The sequence below is a fragment of the Microcaecilia unicolor genome, chromosome 7 (genome assembly GCF_901765095.1).
Source record: "Microcaecilia unicolor chromosome 7, aMicUni1.1, whole genome shotgun sequence".
Lineage (NCBI taxonomy): Eukaryota > Metazoa > Chordata > Amphibia > Gymnophiona > Siphonopidae > Microcaecilia > Microcaecilia unicolor.
In genome coordinates, this window is record NC_044037.1 from 101742269 (window position 1) to 101764608 (window position 22340).

At 44.1% G+C, this 22340-nt stretch overlaps 2 protein-coding genes across 3 annotated transcripts in view; both read left to right on the forward strand.

The window, feature by feature from the left end:
* The window catches only part of LOC115474635 (sulfotransferase 1C4-like), a 50615-nt gene extending 44593 nt beyond the window's left edge, over positions 1–6022 (forward strand). For both annotated transcript variants that reach the window (XM_030210213.1, XM_030210214.1), the window contains exon 8: positions 5388–6022. In XM_030210213.1, the coding sequence (XP_030066073.1) occupies positions 5388–5500 (113 nt within the window). In that variant the 3' untranslated portion in view covers positions 5501–6022. The remainder of the gene's footprint in view (positions 1–5387) is intronic.
* The window catches only part of LOC115474633 (sulfotransferase 1C4-like), a 313490-nt gene that overhangs the window by 44551 nt on the left and 246599 nt on the right, over positions 1–22340 (forward strand). The gene's annotated exons all lie outside the window — the stretch shown is intronic.

Here is a 22340-nt window from a genome sequence, read left to right on the forward strand (position 1 = left end):
TCCCCCGCAGCTTGAAACTTCTGGGAAGCTAGAGTCCATTGAGCTGATCTGATATGTAGTGCCATGGGCGTAACATGAACTGTGGAGGCCATGTGCCCCAGAAGTCTCAACATCTGCCGAGCCGTGACCTACTGAGACGCTCAAACCATGGACACTAGGGACAGAAGGTTGTCCGCCCTTGCCTCGGGAAGATAAGCTCGAGCTGTCTGAGTGTTCAGAAGAGCTCCAATGAATTCCAATTTTTGGAGGCTTGGATTCCAGATTGAGGGTGTATCCTAACCAGACAATTTGAAGAACCCACCGGTCAGAGGTTATAAGAGGCCACCTGTGGTGAAAAACATCAACCTCCCCCCCAACCAGCAAGTCGTCTGGTACAGACATGTTTACTAAGGCTATGCTGAACTGGAGCCAGTCAAAAGTCCGTCCCTTGCTTTTGCTGGGGAGCCGCAGTGGTCTTAGGCACATGCTGTTTACGAGAACGAGCGCGCTGGGACTGAGCCTGGGCAGGCTGCTGAGAAGCAGGAGTGTGCCTAGTGTAGGAATAGGGAGCACTCCTTTTCCCTCCAAAAAACCTCCTGGATGAGGAGGTAGTAGCAGAAGACGCCCGGCGGGAGAGAGAATCCATAGCATCATTATGCTTCTTGATCTGGTCAACTAGATCCTCTACTTTCTCACCAAAAGGGTTATCCCCCCGGCAAGGAATATCTGCCATCTGCTGCTGGACTGAATGATCCAGGTCAGAGACACGCAGCCATGAGAGTCTGCGCATCACTATACCTTGGGCAGCGATCCTGGATGCTACATCAAAAGTGTCAAATGTACCCCTGGCCAGGAATTTTTGACACACCTTCTGCTGTCTGACCACCTGGCGAAAATGATTGGCTTGCTCCGGAGGGAGTGCATCCACCAAGCCCGACAGTTGCCTCACCGAGTTCCACAAGTGGACACTCGTGAAGAAGCAGGTAAGTCTGGATCTTGGCAGTGAGCATAGCGGCTGATACGTTTTCCTCTCAAAAGAGTCCAAGGTTTTAGATTATCTGCCTGGGGCGCCGAGGCATAGTCCCTAGTGCTCTTGGCTCTTTTGAGGGCAGAGCCCACCACCATGGAATTGTGAGGTAGCTGAGACCTTGTCAAACCAGGTTCACCGTGGATCCGATATTGGGGATTCAGCTTTTTTTGGGATCATGGGATTAGACAGAGGGAACGACCAGTTTCGCGCAAGGACTTCCTTCAGTACATTATGTAAAGGAGCCGTTGCAGCCTCTCTAGGCGGAGAAGGATAATCCAGGACCTCAAGCATCTCAGCCCTGGGCTCATCCTCAACCTCCATAGGAAAGGGAATAGCCGCAGCCATTTCCCAGACAAGGGAGGTAAAGGATAGACTCTCCGGTGGAGAAAGTTTCCTTTCTGGTGGAGGGGAAGGATCAGAGGGAATCCCATAGGACTCGGCAGAAGAAAAGTACCTGGGATCTTCCTCTTCCTCCCATGAATGCTCATCTTCAGTGTTGGACAAAACGTCCCTCAGAGCAGTCCGAAACTGAGCCTGCCTCGTCACCAAGGAGCAATGTCCTCGATGGCAGTGCCGAGAAGTCGACGCCCGCCTGAACTGCGGTGAAGCTTCCTCCATCGACATCGAAGGGGAGTCGACCTGTGTGGCAGCCGATGCCGCATGCAGCACCAAGGTCGGGGACCTCACCACAGGCGAAGGGCCAGATGCCGCTGCAGCAGACTGGAGCAGCAGTCCTTCCAGAAGCTCTGGAAGCAGGGCCCTGATGCGCTCGTCGAGAGCCGCCATCAGACAAGGCTGCAGGGTCGGTAAAGGAGCCGGTGGCAGAATCTGTTGAGGCTCGGGAGCAGGTACTGGGCTGCCAGAAGTCCGACGTATCGGCACCTCCTGAATAGAGGAAGAGCGCCGACGCTTCTCGGGTGCCGATTCCTTCGACGCCCTGGAGCTCTCCACACCGTGTACCGAAGGAGAATGACGACGGTGCTTCTTTGCCTTCGCTCGACACCCATCATTGAGACTCCTCGGTACCGATGAGGACGTGGAATCCTCACGCCTCCTCGGGACCGGGTCCGACGAAGGTCGGTCCTGGGGGTCCTGCATAACAGGAGGCCTCGAGGCAGGTGGAGACCCACTCGATGTCTCACTGCTCCCAGCACAAATTGGTCTTTCAGCAGCCATTACCTCCGCTCCCAATGTCGATGCTTCCCTCGATGTCGACGCCGCTGACCTCGGTGTCGTTGTCGACGTCGAAGGACCGCACCGAGCCCCAAAAAGCTTTTCTTGTTGGGCTTCTTGAAACACTTGGGTCCATTTCTTCATACGAAGACATAGACTGCAAGTGGCTGGGCTATGCTCGGGCCCAAGGCACTTGATACACCAGGCATGGGTATCGGTACCTGAGATGGTCCGGTTGCACTGAATACAATATTTGAAGTAACTGGTTGTCTTCGATGACATGGAAGGAAAAACGGCTTCGGCGAAATTAAAAGACTCGATTGTGCCTGATAAAAGAAAAAGGGCACAAAAATAAGGGAATAACCCGACTGCACGGACTAAAAACCGTCCGCGACGAAAAACAAAGGAAACTTGAAAGGGGACAAAAGTAAAAGTACACTACGGGAACTTTTTTTTTTTTGTAATGACAATAAAAATAAAATAACAAAAAATCAGAAGAAAAAATCGAAAACTTGAAGACTCTTTCCTGGGCCAGAAACGGCTTGCCACCTCCTTCCCCAAGTGGTGCAACATCTCCCTTTCTCCTTCTACCCTCTTCCCTGCAGGTTCCAGTATCGTACTCCCTCTGCCATCCCGTCCTCTCCTCCCCTACCCTTCCTCTGGTGCTGCAGTCTTCAAGGTGTCCGGTTCAGGGCCAGGGAGATTGTTCAGGGCCACTGGCAGTGTTAGTGATGGAAGTACGTTGCCTTCGGCATGCCTTGGAAGCCTTCTCACTGCAGCATCCCGCCTCTGCAGGAACAGGAAGTTGCTGCAGCGAGAAGGCTTCCGGGCTAGCTGAAGACAGCATACTTATGCCGCTGGTGGCCTGGACAGCTTGAAGACTGCAATGCCAGAGGAGAGGGAGGAGGAGAGTGATCCTGGACCTCGTGGGGGGAAGAAGGGAGGGGAGGAGTGCGATTCAGGACCTCTTGGGGGGGAAAAGAGAGCAATCTTGGATCTCACGGGGGGAAGGAGTGCGATCTCAGACCTCGTGGAGATGGGGGTGGGGGAGAAGAGTGATCCCTGAACTTATGAGGGGAGGGAGAGGAGGATGATAGGGAGGGAGATGACACTGGACCTTGTAGGGTGGAGGAGGGAGGGAGACTGACACTGAACCTTGTTGGGGGGGGGGGTGGCGGGGAGGAGGGAGGGTGACATTGGACTTCATTGGGGTGGAAGGAGTGATGGAGGGTGGCACTGGACCTCATGGGGAATGGAAGGAAAAAGGGAGAGCAACACTGGACCGCACCAGGGGAGGGAGGAAAGAAGAAGGGCAACAGTGGAATGCATGGGGGGGAGGAGAAAGGAAGGGGTTAGGGGGTGTGGGGGGTAGGAGGAGGAGAAGGATGAGGCTAGGGGGTGTAGGAGGAAAGAAGCAGGAGATGGATGAGGCTAGGGGTGTGGGGGGGAGGAGCAGTAGATGGATGGGACTGGGGGGTATGTGTAGAGGGGAAGGGAATAGAGCGGAAGATGGATGGGGCTAGGAGGTGTGGGTGAAGGGAAGAGGAAGAGGAAGAGAGCAGGGAATTATGGATCAGAGAGAGAGTGTGAATTTGAGGGGATAGTGAATACTTGGCAGTTTTAGTATGAGTGGAACCGTGTGTTGATGGGTTGGAAGAATGAGTGAGGATGTGAAATGAGGCATATGAGAAGAGAGGAAAGAAAAGGGGATGATGTGATGAAATGTTGAAACATAATGTCAATGACCTGGACGACTGGAGAGAGGATGAGAGGCATTGAAAAGGGATGGGGTACTAGGGAAGGGGTATGGGAGAAAAGGATGGGTCTCTGAACAGCGTTGAGTGAGAGTGGAAATGCAATTATAAAGATGGTGAAAGAGAGACTATTGGGCATGGGGAATAGGGGAACAGACAGAAGAATGGCCTTGGAGTCAAAGGAAGGAAGGAGAGACAGGGATGGAGCCTCGACTGATAGGATGATGAAATGCAGTGGAGGGTAGATGAGGGCTAAGAAGGTGAGTACAGAGGATAGAACTGGGGGACTAAGGAAGTAGGTGAAAGATGGGGGGTGGGTTTAGGAGACTGGGTAAGGGAAAGATAGAAGGGGTAATGGGAGTGCTGGAGAGGGAATGAGAGGAAGATGGCAAAAGCCAGTAAGAAGATGAGAAGTGAAACGGAGACTAAGGACTAAAGGATGAAAGAAAAGTGGGGGAAAAAACGTTAAAAGATATGGAGAGAAGGAAAGGAAGAAGACAAGAGGGGGAAGAAGAAATGGAAAAGCCAACCTGCAAAGAATTTAGGAGAAGTGGAAAAGAGACTGGAACCAGCCCAATTAGAAAAATAAAATGCACAGACAAGAGATGAGGCATCATAGCAAGACTAGTAGCTAGGCATAAAGCACAGAGGTGGAAGGGAGCTTGAGAGAGTAGGGACCCCCAGGGCTGTTGGCAGGGGATCAAGAGGCAAGGGATCTGAAAGCATATCTTTACATATTGTACAAATATATTTCCAAACATGAAATGTAATAACCTGCATGTGCCATCACTCTTCGCTGGCTAGCTTTCTATCTGGCACTGTTTATCAAATGATATATTTTATTTTTGTCAAATTTGTTTGGTGGGGGGCAGAAATGGTGGCAGTCTGATGGGGGGGGGGGGCAGAAAGGGTGGCAGTCTATCTTTTGAGTCCTGCTTCCCTTGGTCTCACTCCAGCTGATATTCAGCCCATGGGAGGCAGGCCGGCTAAGTCCTGTGATCAGTGCTAATCCTGAATATTCAATGCTGGGTTATTTTCAGTAACCAGTATTGAAGATGTGAGGGGAGGGGCGGCAGGCGGTTGACAGGTTTAAACATAACCAGCTATGTCAATTTGCAGTGCTTGCTGGTTAAGTTTATAGCAGTCAAAGATAGGACTGGTATTTAGGCAGTCCACTGTGGCCGCTAAACTTAGCTGGTGAAGCTGTGTTTGCAGCTAGCTGGTTATATCGTGCGATATTGCCGGTTAGCCACTAAGCACTCATCGTGAATATTCAGCGGAAATAACCAGCTTTCTCACGCTGCATATTAATGCTTAGCTGGTTAAGTGCTATTTAACTGGCCAGGAGCCATTCCTGGCTAGTTTAATAGCGCTGAATATCGGCCGGACTGAAACCAACAATCCAAACTTCTTCTGTCTTAAATCTCACTCTTCACATTTATGTGTTCCAGGGACTGTTGGTGACTGGAAAACACATTTCACAGTGGCACAAAATGAGAGATTTAATGAAGATTACAAGAAGAAGATGGCAGGAACCTCCCTCACCTTCCGCACTGAGTTGTAATGGGGAAGGAAGTATGGGACATCGACACCTCTCCATCCATCTCCCCATCCTTCTGGTTAAATGAATATTTGGATACCTGTTTCTTAAAATGCACTTTTCTGTAATGTTTCCAAAGGAAGGTGGGCTGGGGGTGAAAGAATTGTGTCTTGTGTTCCACTCCCATCAGACCAAAATTAAAGTGGATCACCAGGCACACATTTACTGCCACTATACTATGGGCAACCAGAAAACTCTGGAGTCCCTCAACAAATAGCAGAGCAGAGTTCAGAAAGTGTGAAGCTTCTCAGTATGGGCAGTGCTTGTTAGTGTCTGAGGTCCCTCATGTCATATTGGAACTCAGAAATCTATAAGGTGGAGCTCAAAGTGTTCTGAAGCCTTTGGGGGGGTGGGGGAGGGGATGTGGAAGGTTCCAGAACCCTTCAGTGTGAGGCAGGGCTTGCAAAGTTCCAGGATACCCATTTGTATTCCACGAGTCTTCAGTTCCTCATGAGATTGTGGGTTAGGGCGCAAATGCCAAGAATAAAGAGAAATCCTTGAATCACACCCTAGTAGTGACTCTTTTTTAGTGCTTTCAAACCTGCAAAATGTTGAAAAGAATTATTTAAAAGGGATCAATGTACACATGTCCATCTGCAGGCACAATCACTCTACCAAAAAAAGACATAAATTCACCAAATTTGTCATGCAAGAAGAAAATTTGCATAGAAAGTTTAAAATCATAAACATCAGGCTACTATTTTCAGAGAGTTGTCTCAATAAAATATCTGCATTGTTTTTTATAAGTTAACAGGCTGAAATATGTTCACTAGTTCCCTATTCTAAAAGCCTGCTTCATCCTTCTAGTAATTTGTCATGGAGCAGCACAGAGATCAATAGGGACAAGTAACTGAATGTTCTCATCTACCCTCCACTCCAATTTTGTGTTGCCCTTCCCTTCTATTTCATTTCCTATTCCTCCATCACCAAATTATCCCTCATTCAAAAAATGTCCCCATTTTCTTTCTTACCCCTTGCCATCACAACCCTCTAGGCCTCCTGCCCTCCCCCCATTCTAGCATCTTCCTTCCTACACCCTCCTCTCAGCAACCACTCTCTTCATTCCTTCACCATTCACCATCCTTCCTCATTTCTTCACAAAGCTTCCATCCTCCTGTCTTCTTTCCCACTTCCTTCAGCTTCCTCTCCTTTGCCCCTTCCCCCTCCCCAGAATGTGCTCCAATCTTCCTCTCCCCTCTTGCTCCTTCCCCAGCACTTGTCCCTGCCTCTCTATCCCCTCCCAAAGCAACTGCTTCCTGCCTTCTCACCCCTCTCCCAGCATTTACCCCTGCTTCCTTCACCCCTCCCCATCACTCTTTTCGCATTCCCAGAATCTACCCCTTCAAGCATCTTACATGAGCACGCAATTGTGGAATGCAATACCTACAGCCCTGAAAGCTATTGATGAAATAACTAACTTCCGCAAATCTCTGAAGACACATCTATTCAACAAGGCCTACAAAGAGAACCCATAAGCTTACAAAACTACATCACCAACTCACCCAATTATTACAGTCTACCTAATATCTTGCCTAACACCTTCCTTCTCTCTTTTCTCACCTAATCTTTGTACATTACTAATTGTATCTGATATCATGTAATGATTATGTCATAACCAAACTCTGTAAGCAACATTGAGCCTGCAAATAGGTGGGAAAATGTGGGATACAAATGCAATAAATAAACAAAAATCTGCTTGCTGCCAATTGCTCCTGCCATTATGAACATGTTCAAAACTCACAAGCCAACACTTCCTGTTTGCTTATCTTTCACTGTGAAATCAACGAATAGAAAGTGCCAGCTTGAGAGTTTTGAACATGCTAGCAGTTCTCATACCGGAAAACATCACCAGCAGCTGCAGGTCAGGCTTCCATGGCTACTCTACTCCTGCTCCTCAGCCAGGTCTGTATGGCTTGAGGTGTCACATGCATTTAAACTAGATGGATTGGGGTGACAAATGGAAGCAAGGAAAGTCAGGAAGTCACTTCCAGCAAATGCAAGACAACAACAGGTAAGGTAAAGTTAATATAAAAAATCATCTAAACACTTACTTAATAGCAAGAAATGGAAAGCAATGAGCACAAATGCTTGCAGAAGTAATAAGATTCAGGACTTGCAAGCCCTAATGTTTGAGGCAGGCTGAGATATTGTTACTGTCACAGAGACATGGTTCAATGATTCCCATGAATGGGACACAATCATATTGGGCTATACTTCTTTTTTTTAGGATGGATGGGGGGGGGGGGCAAAGGGGTGGAGGAGTGGTGTTCTATGTGGAAAACCAATATTAAAGCAGCTGAAATGCAGGGAACCTGGAGAAAAAGATGAAGCAGCATGGATTGTCCTAGATTAGAAAGACCTCTTGCATGTGGAGAAAGTCAACTAGGATCTGATTGAAGCTATCAAGCTGGCAATGAAAGGGGAGGTATTGTTACTTGGAGATTTTAACTTGCCTGATGTAGATTGGAATGTCTCATCTGCAGAATCAGAAAGAAGCAGAGAGATCATGGATGCCTGCCAAAGTGCTCTGCTCAGACAAATGGCAACGAAACCCAAAAGGGAAGGAGTGACCCTGGATCTAGTGCTCACAAATGGAGAAATTATTTCTAACATCCAGGTAGATGCTACTTAGGCAATAGCGATCATACAGTATGGTTCGATATAAGAGCTAAAGCAGAGTACGGACACAAAACTCAAAGTACTGGATTTCAGACATGATTACCTTAGTAGAATGGGGGGGGGGGGGGGTACCTGAAGAAGGAGCCGACAGGATGGGTAGACATAGAAGAAGTGGAAAGACATTGGTCTAAACTAAAAGCAGCTATAAATATGACAACAAATCTTTATGTAAAGAAAGTAAACAACAAGAAGAGAGACAGAAAAGTAATATTTTTCTGGCATTTGTTCTCCAAACAAGTGGCTGAAAAAAAATAAAGACAAAGGTCAAAATTCAAGAAGTATAGAACACAACAAGAGGACCCCATAAAAAATTACAATACAGTTCAAAGAAGCAAAGAAGGAAATAGGGCTAGCAAAAGCACAGGCAGAAGAAAAAATGGGTAAAGATGTAAACAGAGGTGATGAGACTTTTTTGAGAGATATTGGGGAAAGCAGGAAAGCTAAAAATGGAATTGTAAGACTGAAAGATACTGAGACCTGCTATGTGGAGAGTGATGAAGAAAATGTGGACCTGCTAACAATTGTTCTGTGCTCATGAAGGGAAATCCTGGAGAAGAATCTCATTCAGCTGCCAAGGGAATATAGGGGAATGAAGGGGATATTGTACCTTTCACGAAACAAATTGCTTATGAAGAACTTGAAAAACTGAACATAGATAAAACTACAGGGCCAGTCTCAGTTGGATCCAAGATGGCCATGCTCTGCTAAGACATTGTGAGTCCTGTTTCCTTAGTTTGGTACAGAATGCCTAAACGAAGAGGGAGAACGTCGGTCATAGCTTCCCCGCTGCCTCCCTCATTACCTGGTCCAATGGATCGCTTTCTGAGACCTCAGGGAGTTGCTCATGATGGCGGAACACCACCGGTAGGGAACGCTGGAGAACGGGAGATTTCGGCTTCCCCCGGTCTTGAAACCACTCTGAGCCCCGCTGCACGCACTCCACCTCCCCAGCCGATAGGCGTGAGTTCCTTCCTCTCTGACTCAACAGGGTCCCCCTTGGAAGGTGTTACGGGCCCAGAAGAACGCCGAGGTGAAGCTTCATTTACATCTGAGGAAGGACTGGAGGGCAGTTTGCCCATGGAACTGCCGCTGAATGAGGGGAGAGGCGCTGAGGGACAAAGTGAGAGCCGTGAGCAGTCTTCTGAAAGGTTTGCACTTCCTAGTGGTTAAACCAAAAGAAGTGACTTTAGATGCATTGTGGGATTTAATGTCTAACCTGGGACAAACTTTGTTAAAACAAATCAATGATGTTTCACCAAAAATAAAGTTCCTAGAAATTGACTTACAAAAAAAAGAGGAAAAGATTAAGGTTTTAAATGACAAAGTAGAGAAAATGGATCAAAGGATTAAGCAGACAGAAACATTACAACCTACGATGATAAAAGATTTGACGAACCTCAGACAGAAAATGAAGATGTTTGATAATTATACTAAAAATCATAATCTGAAATTTGTTAACTTTCCTAGAATTCAAAATGTTATTCCTCTAGAGATGTTGAAATGATATTTTCGGGAAGTTTTGAATATTCCGGAACAGAATTTACCACCATTTTCTCAAGTTTATTATATTCCAGGGAAGAACTTGAACCAAGAAACTGAAAAACCGATAGACGTTTCTCTTTTGCTTGAGACCTCTGACACTGAATTAGCAACTGCCGCTACTTTGGTGGCGACAATTGCACTATTGCCTGACAAAAATTGGATTTTCCATTTGTTTTTCCGAAATAAGGATAAACCTTTTTTAGGTTTCAAAGTATTGTTATTCCCTGAAGTCTCTAAAGAGACAAGAAGATGGAGGAAACAATTTTTGCTCCTTAAGCCTGAAATCTTGCACTTGGGGGGTACTTTTTTTAAGATACCCCTGCAAGTGCATAGTAAGGCTTGGGAAAAAGAAATATGTATTTACAGAACCTGCACACGTATCGACACTTATAGCCTCAGTTAAAATGGAGAAGCGTTTAAAAAAAGGAATAACTCATTTAGTAGAGATTGTATTACCTTGTATATTGTTTTTCTTGACATATTTTTCTCCCCTTAGATTTCCTAAAATCTTGGATCCTCATTTATGTACTTGAGTGTTAATTCCTTTTTTTTTTTTTTAATGTAAATTTTATTTACTTTTTCTTGTTTTCCTAAAAAAATATTTATTTGTTAACTGACATACAAGATGTTTCTTGTAAATATTGATTAAAGGAATAAATAAATTAAAAAAAAACTACAGGACCAGATGGGTTATGTCCTAGAATACTGAAGGAGCTCCCAGAGAAATCCTGGTGGGCCCTCTTAAGGATTTATTTAATAGATCATTAGAAATGGGAGAGGTTGTGTATGATTGGAGACAAGCACATGTGGTCCCTTTTCACAAAAGCAGGGACAGGGATGAAGTGGGAAACTGCAAGCTGGTACGCTTCACTTTGGTGATTGGAAACTAATAGAGACACTGCTGAAAATAAGGATAGTAAACCCTCTAGAATCCAATAGGTTGCAGGATCTGAGGCAACATAATTTTATCAAAGGAAAATCCTGCCAATTGAATCTGATTGATTTATCTGGGTGACCAGAGAGCTGGATAAAGGACATGAGCTAGATGTAATCTACTTGGATTTCATCAATGCCTTTGATATGGTTCCTCACAGGAGACTCATGAATAAGCTGAGCGGGCTGAAGCTAGGACCCAAAGTGGTGAACTGGACTGGAAATTGGTTTAGTTAGTATTATAATTGATATATATTTCAATTACCTGTTATTGTTTGCCAATTGCACTTTTTATATTACACTTAATTTTTAAGACAATAAACAATTTAGTTTATTTTAGTTTATTGCCTCTTTGTTTGGATTGATAAAGAATCCTTGTGGTCTGTATGTTAGATCTGTGAGCGCTTTCTGGGAACTGTGGGACAGAAGGACTTTACAAGACTGGGAGACTGGGCGGCTAAATGGCAGATGACGTTTAATGTGAGCAAGTGCAAGGTGATGCATGTGGGAAAAAAGAACCCGAATTATAGCTACGTCATGCAAGATTCCATGTTAGGAGTTACGGACCAAGAAAGGGATCTGGGTGTCATCGTCAATAATACACTGAAACCTTCTGCTCAGTGTGCTGCTGCGGCTGGGAAAGCGAATAGAATGTTGGGTATTATTAGGAAAGGTATGGAAAACAGGTTTGAGGATGTTATAATGCCATTGTATCGCTCCATGGTGCGACCGCACCTTGAATATTGTGTTCAATTCTGGTCGCCGCATCTCAAGAAAGATATAGTAGAATTGGAAAAGGTGCAACGAAGGGTGACTAAAATGATAGCGGGGATGGGACAACTTCCCTATGAAGAAAGATTAAGGAGGCTAGTGCTTTTCAGCTTGGAGAAGAGACGGCTGAGGGGAGACATGATAGAGGTATATAAAATAATGAGTGGAGTGGAACAGGTGGATGTGAAGCGTCTGTTCACGCTTTTCCAAAAATACTAGGACTAGGGGGCATGCGATTAAACTACAGTGTAGTAAATTTAAAACAAATCGGAGAAAAGTTTTCTTCATCCAACGCATAATTAAACTCTGGAATTCATTGCCGGAGAACGTGGTGAAGGCGGTTAGCTTGGCAGAGTTTAAAAAGGGGTTAGATGGTTTCCTAAAGGACAAGTCCATAAACCACTACTAAATGGACTTGGGAAAAATCCACAATTCCAGGAATAACATATATAGAATGTTTGTACGTTTGGGAAGCTTGCCAGGTGCCCTTGGCCTGGATTGGCCGCTGTCGTGGACAGAATGCTGGGCTCGATGGACCCTTGGTCTTTTCCCAGTGTGGCATTACTTATGTACTTATGGTAGTGTGGCCCTAGTAACTTAGAAATCACTGGGGATAATTTGAGAGTGGGAGACTCATCCAGAGGTGGTTGGGACCCAATCAGTGGGAGGAGGGTGCTAGTGTAGAGCACAAGCGGCAGGTGGACCTGAGCTGTGCTGATAGACCCTCTAAGTGGCCGTGTAGTAACCCCAGGCAAGTGGCTAGGTGTTTTTTGACAAATGCCTTGTGCTCTCCCTTTGAATATTGACTTAAAGCAAAAGAACCCGTGGACACTTGCACTCTTTTATTAGTGGGATATTGTTTCTGACTAAAATCACGTGTAGATTTTTAAAAATACACAAATATTTTCCATGCTAACATACCTCAGTCCCTACCCCCACCCCCCATAGGTAAAAAGTACCTGTAAACACCTCTGCAAGAACACTCCACCCAATGTGAGTAAAAGCATAGATACTGTGAAACTAGATGTGCTCTTTTACTGGAAATCATCCACCCCCCCCCCCCCTATTTCCTGCAGGCTGCTTGAAGAAAAGTAGCTAGACCCCTAAAAAAGAACAGCAGTTACTTAGACAAAATCTTATCCATACCACAGGATTGCACACATTGGACTCCTCTTTGGTTCACTAAGTTTTTTGCATTAATCAAAAAACATTTATGTGGTCAGAATGGCAACAGGCAGGCATCAGGCACCTGGGCTATTTATATCAGAGGACAAACCAAAGCAGAGATGGCAAAGAAAACAGATAAGACCACAGGCCCAAATGACAAATATTTTATTGACTGATTCAACACAGCTGTGTTTCAGTACTATGCCTGCATCAGGAGTCATAAGCTGGATGGTAAAGTCAGCAGTCTGAAAAGGTCTTTGCATGACGCTCACATAAGTGAGTAATTAACAGAGGCATTTGGATATTTTGTAGAACACGTTCAAAAATCCAGAAGTGAACATGGCCATTTTCAAAACAGGAAAAGGTCTACCTTTTATTTATTTATTGCATTTGTATCCCACATTTTCCCACCTTTTTGCAGGCTCAATGTGGCTTACAATGTATCGTTCTTGGTGGTAATGGATTAGAACATAGTCACTTATTGTTACATAGAGATTTTGAGTAACATGGTAGAAGTTTAGAACAAACAGATATTATAAAAATAGGTCTGTGTAAAGGTAAAGGAGATGCATGCATTTATATTTGTTGTTCTATGGAATTTCGATCCACAATTACCTCACTAGTTACTCCCATCTCTAGGTCATTTATAAATACGTTGAAAAGCAGCAGTCCCAGCACATACCCCTGAAGAACCCCACTAACTACTTACCATTTAACCCTACTCTCTGTTTTCTATCCTTTCACCAGTTTTTAATCCACAATAGGACACTGCCTCCTATCCCATGACTCTCCAATTTCTTCTGGAGCCTTTCATGAGGTACTTTGTCAAGCGCCTTTTGAAAATTCAGATACACAATATCAACCGGCTCAACTTTATCAACATGTTTGTTCACCCCTTCAAAGAATTGGTGAGTCAAGAGACAGGTACAAATCAAGGTAAGGTATACACAAAAAATGGCACATGTGAGTTTATCTTGTTGGGCAGACTGGATGGACCATGCAGGTCTTTTTCTGCCGTCATCTACTATGTTACTATGTTATGTGGTATGCCTTATTAAAAAGATGGGTCTTCAGTGATATTCGGAAGTTTGTTAGTTCGTAGATCTATCTCAGGTTGTGCGGCAGTGTGTTCCATAGCTTGGCACTCAGGTAGGTAAAGTTTGCTGCATGCGTAAGTTTGTATTTTAGACCTTTGCAGCTTGGGAGATGAAGATTAAGGAATCTATGGGCTGATCTTTTGGCATTCCTAGTCGGTAAGTCTATCAGGTCTGACATATAGGCTGAGGCATCTCCATGGATGATTTTATGAACTAGAGTTTGAAAATGGTAATTTGTTAGACGTTGTTGTGTTCAGTGTGTCTATCTTTTTGGACCATTTTGGCAAGAAAAAAAAGTGAAAAAAAGCACAAAATCAAGCCATTGGGATGTAGGAGGAGCCAGCATTCTTAGAAGACTGGCTACACATACATCCCAGCAAAGTTGTGGGGCACTGCAGTGGACTTCACGTAAAACGTCACAGGTACAAATCTGTTACTCCTTTATATTGTGTGGGGACCCCCCACACACAAAACCCACAAAAACCTACTGTACCCAATTGTACACCACTACGGAAGCCCTTATGGCTGCAGGTGTCACCTATATGTGGGTACAGTAGGTTTTTGGTGGGTTTTGGAGGGGTCACACTTTCCTCCACAAGTGTAACAGTTAGAATGGGATATGGGCCTGGGTCCTCTTCTCTACAGTGTACTGCACTGACCGCTAGGCTATTCCAGGAACATGCTTGCTGCTCTAATAGGACTGACCATAACATCTGATGCTGTCATAGAGCCTGGCATGCACTATTTCTTTCATATCTTTGGGGGGGGGGGGGGGTGGTAGGAAGGGGTCAGTGACCACTGGGAGAGTAAGGGGGTCATGCCTTAATTCCTCCAGTGGTCATCTGGTCATTAAGGGCACCTTTTTCTGACTTAGTCATGATTTATTTGCTGCATTTGTATCCCACATTTTCCTACCTATTTGCAGGCTCAATGTGGCTTACATTATGCCGCAATGGTGATCACCATTAACGGAATGTTACATACAAAGAGGTGTTACAATTAAGGTATATGAAAATATCACGTAAATTAGACATAAAAATAAAATATCAAGTGAATTAGAAGTAAATAGATAAATAATTCATAACAGGTATATAAGAACAGGACAAGGTAAAACGTTCAATAATATTAATGTGAATTAAAGTAACCAGATTGAAGGAATCAAATGTTGGTTTGTTCTGATGCATTTTTGATGTCAAGTATTTTATGAAGGATTCTTGTTAAAAGTCTCTTTGAATAGGTTTGTCTTCAGTAGCTTCCGGAAGGTTGTCAGATCATGTATTATCTTTATGGCGTTCGGTAGTGCATTCCATAGTTGCGTGCAGATGTAGGAAAAGCTAGACGTATATATTGATTTGTATTTAAGTCCTCTGCAATTGGGATAATGTAGATTTAAGAAAGTTCATGATGAGCTTTTTGTATTTCTTGCTGGAAGGTCTATGAGGTCTGACATATATGATGGGGCCTCTCCATGTATGACTTTATGTAGGGTGCAGATCTTGAATGTAATTCAATCTTTTAGTGGGAGCCAGTGTAATTTTTCTCTGAGGGGTTTGGCGCTTTCATATTTCGCTTTTCCAAATATGAGTCTAGCAGCAGTGTTTTGGGCTGGCTGGAGTCTCTTAATTGTTTGTGCTTTGCATCTGGCATAGATGGAATTACAATAGTCCAGATGGCTTAGTACCAATGATTGCACCAAAGTGCAGAATACCTCTCTTAGGAAGAAAGGTTTCACTCTTTTAAGTTTCCACATTGCATGGAACATCTTCTTTGTTACATTTTTCACGTGGCTGTCTAGGGTAAGATTTCGGTCAATTGTGACTCCCAGGAGTTTCAATGTGTCCGCAACTGGAAGAATGTGGTTTAGTGTTTTTATATTGGTATAATTGGTTTTATTATACTGCGATGAGAAGATAAGGCATTGTGTCTTTCCTGCATTGAGTTTCAGTTGGAATGCATCCGCCCATGAGTTCATTATTTGGAACCTGTGATTGATTTTATCTGTGATTTCTGATGTCATTTTTAAACGGAATATATATCGTAACATCATCAGCATAGATATATGGGTTTCGGGATTAGTTGGATGACTTAGCTAATGGTAACATCATTAAGTTGAAGAGAATCGGTGAAAGCGGTGATCCCTGAGGCACACCACATTCGGGTCTCCATTGTGATGATATAATCGACTTTGATATCACTTGGTATGTTCTTGCTGTTAGGAAGCTTCAAAACCAATTCAGTACATTTCCTCCGATTCCGAAGTATTCTTGAATGTTCAATAGAATATCATGGCTAACCATGTCAAACGCACTAGACATGTCGAATTGTAAGAGGAGTACATTGTTGCCAGCTGCAATTATTTGAATTTGGTTAGGAGTGTTATAAGTACTGTTTCGGTACTATGATTAGCATGGAATCCAGATTGGGATGCATGTAGTACTGAGAAATTGTTCAAATAGTCGGTGAGTTGTTTAGTAACTAAGCTTTCCATTAGCTTAGCTATAAGGGTATGAATGCGACTGGGCAGTAATTGGTTATATCATTTAATTTTTTCTTTAGATCTTTAGGAATTGGTGTAAGTAGTATATTGCCTTTATCCAAAGGAAAGAATCCATGTTGAAACATGTAATTTAAGTAGGAGGTGAGATCTGTTATGAAACATTTAGGGGCTGATTTTATTAAGTAGCTGGGGCATATGTCTAATTTGCAGTGGGACTTGGTGAATTTGTTGATCATTTGGGTGACTGGTTCCTCCTTCAGTAAATCAAAGTTAATCCATATTCGGTCTGTTGGATATTCATCAATAGTTGGGTCCAAAAAAAACAGGTCTAGACCAAAACATCTAATTGTTGCCCTTGACATTTTTTGTTTTGTTCTTTTATGGCAGACAAAGATCTACATTTTGGGAACGCCCAAATCCATTCCCCAACATGCCCCGGACAACACCCCCTTGTGATCTGGACATACTGCAGACAAACTGCATAGAAAAACATTTTTAAAATGTGTTTGAAAATAGTGATTTGGATGTTTTGGCAAATAAAATGTCCACATGCCACTTTGTGCTGCTTTTTGGATGTGTTTCTGTTTTGAAAATGAGCCCCTAAGTACTTAAAAATAAGCAGAGTCACTGACACCATTGCTATTTGGACCTGTAGTCATGTCTGCATTCTTTGCCGTCTCCTCTTTGGTTTGTCCTTGAAGATATCTGCGGAGGTTCTTTCTTCTTTGTTTGCTGCCATTTCTATCAGAGTCACACTTTAGGAATTTTCAAATCTCTTACAACTGTTTCCTCTTGATCCAAAAAATTACTTCAAATGGTTCAGTTGTATCAGTGCGGGTGCTAGTTAGGTCAATATTGCAGACATGGCAGATCAATCTGATTTTATACAACTTTGTAAGTATTTCTCAGGATTTTACACTGCAGTGCCATTCTATTCAAGCTCTGGGAGAAAGTTATTTTCTGTAGACTGGTCACTTCTCTGGACTGGCACGCCTGGGGCTTCACACTTCGTCAACTACCCACTCCTCATTCTTTGTTGCTCTTCAAGCAGTGTGGACTCTGATTAGGCTGGTCATGGTGATTCAGCAACGGGTTTCTTGTCCCATGTTGTAAGGAGGAGGTAGAAGGAAGGCAGAGAAGAGCTGATAGGGACAGTAAGCGGGAAAAGAAGAAAAACCCTCAGAGGGGAAAAGGGAGTAGGAGACTGATGAAAAAGGAAGAGACTGCAGAAAGAGAGAAGCCAGAGATTTGGGGGCCGCTAAGTGACAATACCTAGATGCGGTCTGGCTTCACGGAACTGTGGGAATTAATTACCTGAAGGAGGTCAGTCTGAACATTTGTGGGAGGTTGTCAGAGTGTTGGTGTCTGGCAAATGAGGGTGGTGAAAATGCCTCTAACTCCTAGGCAGTAGCAGAGAGGAGCGGAGGAATAGACTGAACCACAGGTTTTCCCAAGTCTTTAGCTAATTCTAAGACTGAACTGTTATTTGTTTGGTGTGTTGGAAAAGTGAAGCAAAGTGCACAGAGACCAACAGCTGTGGTACAGTGATCATACTGTTTTTCCCACTGGTACCCGCGGTGGAATAAAGTACTCTGCAGGATAAATTTGGTACTGTGAATAATTACTTTTTGCAAGTGAGCAGAAGCAGTTCCTCTTAGGAGGTGGATTAGCCCCAATTGTGTGGGTGAAGACAGACAGCACGGAGAGGTGCGGGTCGAGAGCGGACAGCACGGAGAGGTGCTTGCTGACAATGTGCTTTTCTACCCAAACATTTCCCATATTGCTGTCAAACATGGAGCCCTATCTCTTAGTTTTTGTAAATATCTGGTAAGATTTCATATAAGATAATCATTCTTAAGTCTAATGTGTTTGTTCATCTGTTGATAGTATTGCAACAAAGGCTACTAGATCTGCTATTGTCAGTTACTATAAATGTTTTATTGTTTCATTGGAAAGAACCTACAAATCTGGTGGAATTATGTATGTTTGATCCATAAGTACTTTTGGGATCTTGCCGGGTATTTGTGACCTGGGTTGGCCACTGTTGGAAACAGGATGCTGGGCTCGATGGACCTTTGGTCTTTCCCAATATGGCAATACTTATGTACTTATGAAGGAGTTGCAGCAGAACAAATGGGTGCTATTACTAAACATGGTCAACTTTGAGCCTCTTTGGATGATTTTGGGGTTCTTTTACTAAGGTTCACTAACAGATTTAGCCAGAGGATGTAGTAACAGCGATTAGCATATCTGGGTTTAAAAAGGGTTTGGACAAGTACCTGGAGGAAAAGTTCATAGTCTGCGATTTGTAGCATGAAAAGTTGCTACTATTTGGGTTTCTTCAGGTACTTGTCACCTGGATTGGCCACTGTTGGAAGCAGGATACTGGGTTAGATGGACACTGAACTGACCCAGTATGGCAATTCTTATATTCTTATGTAAATGATAAGACGCCCATAGGAATATAATTGGCATCTTATCATTTACAGCACGCTAATCATTAGCACGTGCTAAATTCATTAACACACCTTAGTGAAAGGACCCTTTTGTTAGGTATTGTTTCTGATTGTAAATAAAACTCCTGTGTTCTGCCCCCCCCCCCCCCCCCCCCCCCCCCCGGCAGCCTTATACTGTCTTTATAGTGTAGCCCTAAAATGTGTTTAATGCCTTTAATGTTATTCTCATGTCTAAGGATTTTTACTGCTTCCTGCAATGCAATCAGGCCTCTAATGGAAAAAGTAACTTGTTAATCTCACATACATAAGGAGTGACATGGGCTGCACATACTGCAGCAGAACATAAGTACATAAGTATTGCCATACTGGGAAAGATCAAAGGTCCATCAAGCCCAGCATCCTGTTTCCAACAGTGGCCAATCCAGGTCACAAATACCTGGCAAGATCCCAAAAAAGTACAAAACATTCTATACTGCTTATCCCAGAAATAGTGGATTTTCCCCAAGTCCATTTAATAATGGTGTATGGACTTTTCCTTTAGAAAGTCGTCCAAACCTTTTAAAAACTCCGCTAAGCTAACCGCCTTTACCACATTCTCTGGCAACAAATTCCAGAGCTTAAATACACATTGAGTGAAGAAAAGGTTTCTCTGATTCGTTTTAAATTTACTACATTGTAGCTTCATCGCATGCCCTCTAGGCCTAATATTTTTGGAAAGTGTAAACAGACGCTTCACGTCTACCTGTTCCACGCCACTCATTATTTTATAGACCTCTATCATATCTCCCCTCAGCCGCCTTTTCTCCAAGCTGAAGAGCCATAGCCACTTTAGCCTTTCCTCATAGGGAAGTCTTCCGTCCCATCCCCTTTATCATTTTCATCGCCCTTCTCTGTACCTTTTCTAATTCCACTATATCTTTTTTGAGATGCGGCGACCAGAATTGAACACAATATTCGAGGTGCGGACGCACCATGGAGCAGTACAAAGGAATTATAACATCCTCATTTTTGTTTTCCATTCCTTTCCTAATAATACCTAACATTCTATTTGCTTTCTTAGCCACAGCAGCACACTGAGCAGAATGTATCAACGTATCATCAACAACACCTAGATCCCTTTCTTGGTCCATGACTCCTAACGTGGAACCTTGCATGACGTTGCTATAATTTGGGTTCCTCTTTCCTGCATGCATCACTTTGCACTTGCTCACATTAAAAGTCATTTGCCATTTAGATGCCCAGTCTCCTAAGGTCCTCTTGTAATTTTTCACGATCCTCTCGTGATTTAACAACTTTGAATAACTTTGTGTCATCAGCAAATTTAATTACCTCCTAGTTACTCCCATCTCTAGGTCATTTATCAATATGTTAAAAAGCAGTGGTCCCAGCACAGGCCCCTGAGGAACCCCACTAACTACCCTTCTCCTTTGAGAATACTGACCATTTAACCCTACTCTCTGTTTTCTATCTTTTAATCAGTTTTTAATCCACAATAGAACACTACCTCCTATCCCATGACTCTCCAATTTCCTTTGAAGTCTTTCATGAGGTCCTTTGTCAAACGCCTTCTGAAAATCCAGATACATAATATCAACCGGCTCACCTTTATCCACGTTTGTTCACCCCTTCAAAGAAATGTAGTAGATTGGTGAGGCAAGATTTCCCTTCACTAAATCCATGTTGACCTTGTCTTCTTAATCCATGCTTTTGAATATGCTCTGTAATTTTGTTCTTTATAATTGTCTCTACCATTTTGCCCGGCACCGACGTCAGACTCACTGGTCTATAATTTCCCAGATCTCCTCTGGAACCTTTTAAAAAATCGGCGTTACATTGGCCACTCTCCAATCTTCCGGTGCCATGCTCGATTTTAAGGATAAATTACATATTACTAACAATAGCTCCGCAAGTTCATTTTTCAGTTCTATCAGTACTCTGGGATGAATACCATCTGGTCCAGGAGATTTGCTACTCTTCAGTTTGTAAAACTGACCCATTACATCCTCCAGGTTTACAGAGAATTCATTAAGTTTCTCTGACTCGTCAGCTTCGAATACCATTTCTGGCACCGGTATCCCACCCAAATCTTCCTCGGTGAAGACCAAAGCAATGAATTAATTTAATCTCTCTGCTATGGCTTTGTCTTCCCCAATCCCCCCTTTTACCCCTCAGTCATCTAGCAGTCCAACCAATTCTTTTGCTGGCTTCCTGCTTTTAATATACCTAAAACATTTTTTACTATCAGGGGCATTTTCAAAAGAGAAGGGCGCCCATCTTTCAACACAAATCGGGAGATGGGCGTCCTTCTCTCAGGGTCGCCCAAATCAGCATAATCGAAAGCCGATTTTGGGCGTCCTCAACTGCAGTCCGTCGCGGGGATGACCAAAGTTCACAGGGGCATGTCGGAGGCGTAGCGAAGCCAGGACTGGGGCATACTTAAGAAATGGCCGTCCTTGGCCGATAATGGAAAAAAGAAGGGTGTCCCTGACGAGCAATTGGTCGAGTCTACTTGGTCCATTTTTTTTCATGACCAAGCCTCAAAAAGGTGCCCATACTGACCAGATGACCTCCCCTTACTCCCCCAGTAGTCACCAACCCCCTCCCACCCTAAAAAAAATATTACATTTTTTTTTTGCCAGCCTCAAATGTCATACCCAGCTCCATGACAGCAGGATGCAGGTCCCTGGAGCAGTTTTAGTGGGTGCAGTGCACTTCAGGCAGTCGGACCCAGGCCCATCCCCCCCTACCTGTTACACTTGTGCTGGTAAATGTGAGCCCTTCAAAACCCACCAGAAACCCACTGTACCCATATGTAGGTGCCCCCCTTCACCCCTTAGGGCTATGGTAGTGGTGTACAGTTGTGGGGAGTGGGTTTTGGGGGGGGTTGGGGGGCTCAGCACCGAAGGTAAGGGAGCTATGCACCTGGGAGCAATTTGTGAAGTCCACTGCAGTGCCCCTAGGGTGCCCAACTGCTGTCCTGGCATGTCAGGGGGACCAGTGCACTATGAATGCTGTCTCCTCCCATGATCAAATGGCTTGGATTTGGTCGTTTTTGAAATGGGCGTCCTCAGTTTCCATTATCGCCGAAAATCACTACTACTACTATTTAGCATTTCTATAGCGCTACAAGGCGTACGCAGCACTGCACAAACATAGAAGAAAGACAGTCCCTGCTCAAAGAGCTTACAATCTAATAGACAAAAAATAAATAAAGTAAGCAAATCAAATCAATTAAGGTGAAGAGAGGAGGGTAGGTGGAGGCGAGTGGTTACAAGTGGTTACGAGTCAAAAGCAATGTTAAAGAGGTGGGCTTTCAGTCTAGATTTAAAGGTGGCCAAGGATGGGGCAAGACGTAGGGGCTCAGGAAGTTTATTCCAGGCGTAGGGTGCAGCGAGACAGAAGGCACGAAGTCTGGAGTTGGCAGTAGTGGAGAAGGGAACAGATAAGAAGGATTTATCCATGGAGCGGAGTGCACGAGAAGGGGTGTAGGGAAGGACGAGTGTGGAGAGATACTGGGGAGCAGCAGAGTGAGTACATTTATAGGTTAGTAGAAGAAGTTTGAACAGGATGTGAAAACGGATAGGGAGCCAGTGAAGGGTCTTGAGGAGAGGGGTAGTATGAGTAAAGCGACCCTGGCGGAAGACGAAACGGGCAGCAGAGTT